Source organism: Spea bombifrons, chromosome 11, assembly GCF_027358695.1.
Source record: "Spea bombifrons isolate aSpeBom1 chromosome 11, aSpeBom1.2.pri, whole genome shotgun sequence".
Lineage (NCBI taxonomy): Eukaryota > Metazoa > Chordata > Amphibia > Anura > Pelobatidae > Spea > Spea bombifrons.
The window spans coordinates 23581313-23584792 of NC_071097.1; the positions used below are offsets into that span (position 1 = coordinate 23581313).

At 40.9% G+C, this 3480-nt stretch overlaps 1 protein-coding gene across 1 annotated transcript; it reads right to left on the reverse strand.

The window, feature by feature from the left end:
• Nucleotides 1-262: 262 nt before the first annotated feature.
• Nucleotides 263-3203, reverse strand: DKK1 (dickkopf WNT signaling pathway inhibitor 1). Its single transcript, XM_053450469.1, has 4 exons — nt 2880-3203; nt 2196-2349; nt 1105-1257; nt 263-887 (listed from the first exon to the last, which is right to left on the reverse strand). Exons 1-4 carry the CDS (start codon nt 3108-3110, stop codon nt 631-633), a joined length of 795 nt encoding a protein of 264 aa, XP_053306444.1. The 5' UTR covers nt 3111-3203; the 3' UTR covers nt 263-630.
• Nucleotides 3204-3480: the final 277 nt, after the last annotated feature.

Below are 3480 nucleotides of genomic sequence, written 5' to 3' on the forward strand. Positions count from 1 at the left end.
TTTGCGCCATTTAAACATTGTACATTGCTACAGAATGTGATGTCTATATAAATCAGTAAATAATGGAAAAAAAATATATATATATATTTGACAGCCAAACATGGCTGGGGCATACTATGTCTTTGAAAAAAATATATAAGGCGTCAGGGGCACAATGCAAATTCCTATTACATTGCAGACACCATTAAAATTTGCATTTGCCAGTTTGACACTGACATTTCCTATAAATAACTTCATAGAACACAAGACATGTAACGCGAAATATGTTTTAAATGGATTTATTTCAATTAAAAATACAGACAGTCTAAAAAACACAAATTCTAGGTACCATATAAAAAAAGGATAGGTGCGTCCACATATACCAAGTCAAAGCATATGGGAAAGAAATTGTGTAGCTCTTATATTCATAAATATTTACAACCAGAGTTGTCTTTATGTATTTACAACACAGTAATTTACTGCAAACAGTGAATAAAAGTCAGTTCCATAAAAAGAAACAAGTCATCTAACCCTGGCTGACAAAGTAGAGCCAAAGTAGTCTATGTAAACTGCTATAGTATACAGGTACATCCAAAGAGAAGGTCATCTGCCAACCAAAGTCTTAACGTATTATTAAGTCCATAAGTCCATTCAATGTCTCTGACAGGTGTGAAGTCTAGATGTTTTAGGGGCAGTTGTGAACTCTCCTTTCTGTAATTTGCATGACAGACCAGCTCCACAATGACAACGCTGGAAGATTTCCAGCCCGTGGGAACCTTTCCGCCTATGTTTTGTACACACTTGGCCTTCTTCAAGAACAGGTTTGCAGATCTTGGACCAGAAGTGGCGAGCGCAACAGAGACCCGGGGAACAGTCTGTGGACCTTAGGCACACATCACCATCACGACCTGAAAGATGAGATACAGTGTATATTAGTGACTATACATAACATCGCGTTATCCTACTAAAAGAACATTTGCCTGTAGCCACAGAGTATGCAGATAACTATTGGCAACTCCACCAATACGCTAAAATCCTCACTGAGACTTAGGCAATGGGATCATTTAAAATGGTCTATTTCTTATGTATCAAGATATGTACTTAATTATTAAAACATAACCTTACCTTTAAATTGTTGCATGCCAGCAGGCGATGTGGTGAACTTGGCCTGAGTGTCCATTGTACCATGCTCAGGATGATAATTTTCCACCACAGTTTCTTCTAAGTATCCAGCATGAGGAAAACGTTCCTGATCAGTCTCCAGAGGCACACAAATTCCTAAAAAGCAAAAAGCAGCATTTTAGTACATGTGAAAAGGGTCACGGCATGTGGGGCGATGTTGAATCTTACAGAAGTAACTGAAATCAGCATTAAAACCCACCAAAAAATAACTATAAGATGTTCTCATAAAGCCATCAGCATCTAGATCACACATAAAAGAGGACAAGGACTTTTGATTGTGTTGAGCTGCGTACCAAGTGACCCCACGACAATAGGCTACTTGCATTCTCAGCAGCAGGCGAAAAGCCTGCCGTAAACTACAGAGACTAGGACTATTAGCAATTCTAATGGTACGTGATCCTTTTTAAAATAGATCTCTGCCGAGGGTTTTGTTTAAGTCTTGCCAGTCAAGTATTTTAACCAAAGACCTGACAACATTAGCGTTGTTACTTATTCATGGGTTCAGGGCTGGTCCTTTGCACTTCAAATGGGACATTTCTCAATCTCAATTAGCCAGGTGAGTAACCCCAGTGACCAAATTAACAGCACTGGGGCAAAGAGTTATGTTTTGTATACATAGTTATTCTTATGTAACATGTAAACAGAATGTTGATGTATATGCCAACAGGGGGTCCAAACCTAATAGCATTAAAATTAGATTTTCGGCAACAAGTGTTGTCTTCCATCAATATAAGTGACCACACAGATAATGTCTCACTTGTTTACCTGGCACATTTGCATAATAATTGGATCATGAATGTAGTGTCATGGGAAGAATAGGTTAAACTATTGAAAGGCACAAAACAGAAGGGTTTGATGTTTCAAACTATAGGACATTGTCCAATTATCTCATTTAATTGGGGGGATTGGTTCAAAGGAGAGGAATTCCCCAGGGGTCTCTTCCACTCTCTTTCCAGAATGTATAGGGAGGACTGCTGATGTTATGTAAACCCCTTCTCAGACTTGCCCCCTAATTAGGGTGATTTGTCCCTTACCATTACTGCAGTAATTGCCCATGCAGCACATGGAGTCCCTCATACAGCGCTTCCTGCGCTTCCTACAAGCCAGACAGACCATGGAGTTCCCATTTCTGGAACTGTGACAGAACTCATCCAAAGCGCAGTCATCATCCTCTGTACAACTATAGAGCTGGGGAGGGAAAAAAAAGAAAAGGTTAACCCTCTCTCTGCGTGCACGTTCTATATTATCATTATAGGGCTATCTCACTTAGGACCATTAAGGTTACTGCTGAGAGTTTTCCCGTCAATTTACTAACAAACTCTGACTCTGTAATGTATTAATGCCAGAAATGGACTCGATGAACTGTCAAACATCTGTAACCATTAGATCAACGGGAGTGTATTTCTAAGCAGACTCGCTTCTGAGCGGAAGGGGTTAAAGAATGTTGACCCAGGTGTTTACAAACATCACGCGCCCCTTAACCCTTTCAGTACACGGGAATTCTGTCGCATAATCTGTACGATTAAATGCCGGGTTCTGCCTCAGGACCACTATGTCACAAAAACATCAGTCAGCGCTGATTAATGAGTGATAATTATGACCATAAAGTGATTAACAGAGATCAATGTAACAAGTCCATCACTAAACAGTTTCTACCTCCTTAAATCAGCTAAATGTGGTTTAAGACACTATAAAGCATCCACGTGAGAACTACTTACCGGGAAAGCATCAAAAGACTGGTATTTGTTGGCCATGTCATAGAAGGAGTCCGGGCTGGCACTGACTGGGTAGAAGCCCATGGGTGGCACTGCTGGGGCAGCAGGCAAGTTCTTGATGGAGTTGGAGTTGGAGTTTGAATTGGTCATCATGACATAGCCAGATGCTCCATCCCATATGTAACAACACAGACCCAGAAGGGAAAGCAAACTTTTCAACACTTTCCTGGACATGGTGAGCAGAATAGCAGGATCTCCAGAACGCTGCACAGAACGGCTATGCAGATAAAGTCCCCTGGAAGCAGCAGTACCAAGTGTCTTCCTCAGCGCTGGCGATCTGCTTGGCTTATTCCTGGAGATGCTTGAGATCAGCCCTTCTACTTATAGTCCTGGGCTTGTTTGTACACACGCCCCTAACACAGCACAACAAAGGCAAGGGATGTGATTTCAAAGCTCTGACTTTATGACGCTCCAGCCAAGTCTAAATCACAGAGCAGACTCACAGCCAGGGATTTCACAAGCATTGTAATTAACAATTAATTTTTTTTTTTTTTTGAAGATCACACAGGTCATCCTCTAGGAGGAATTGCTACAGAAGTATAAG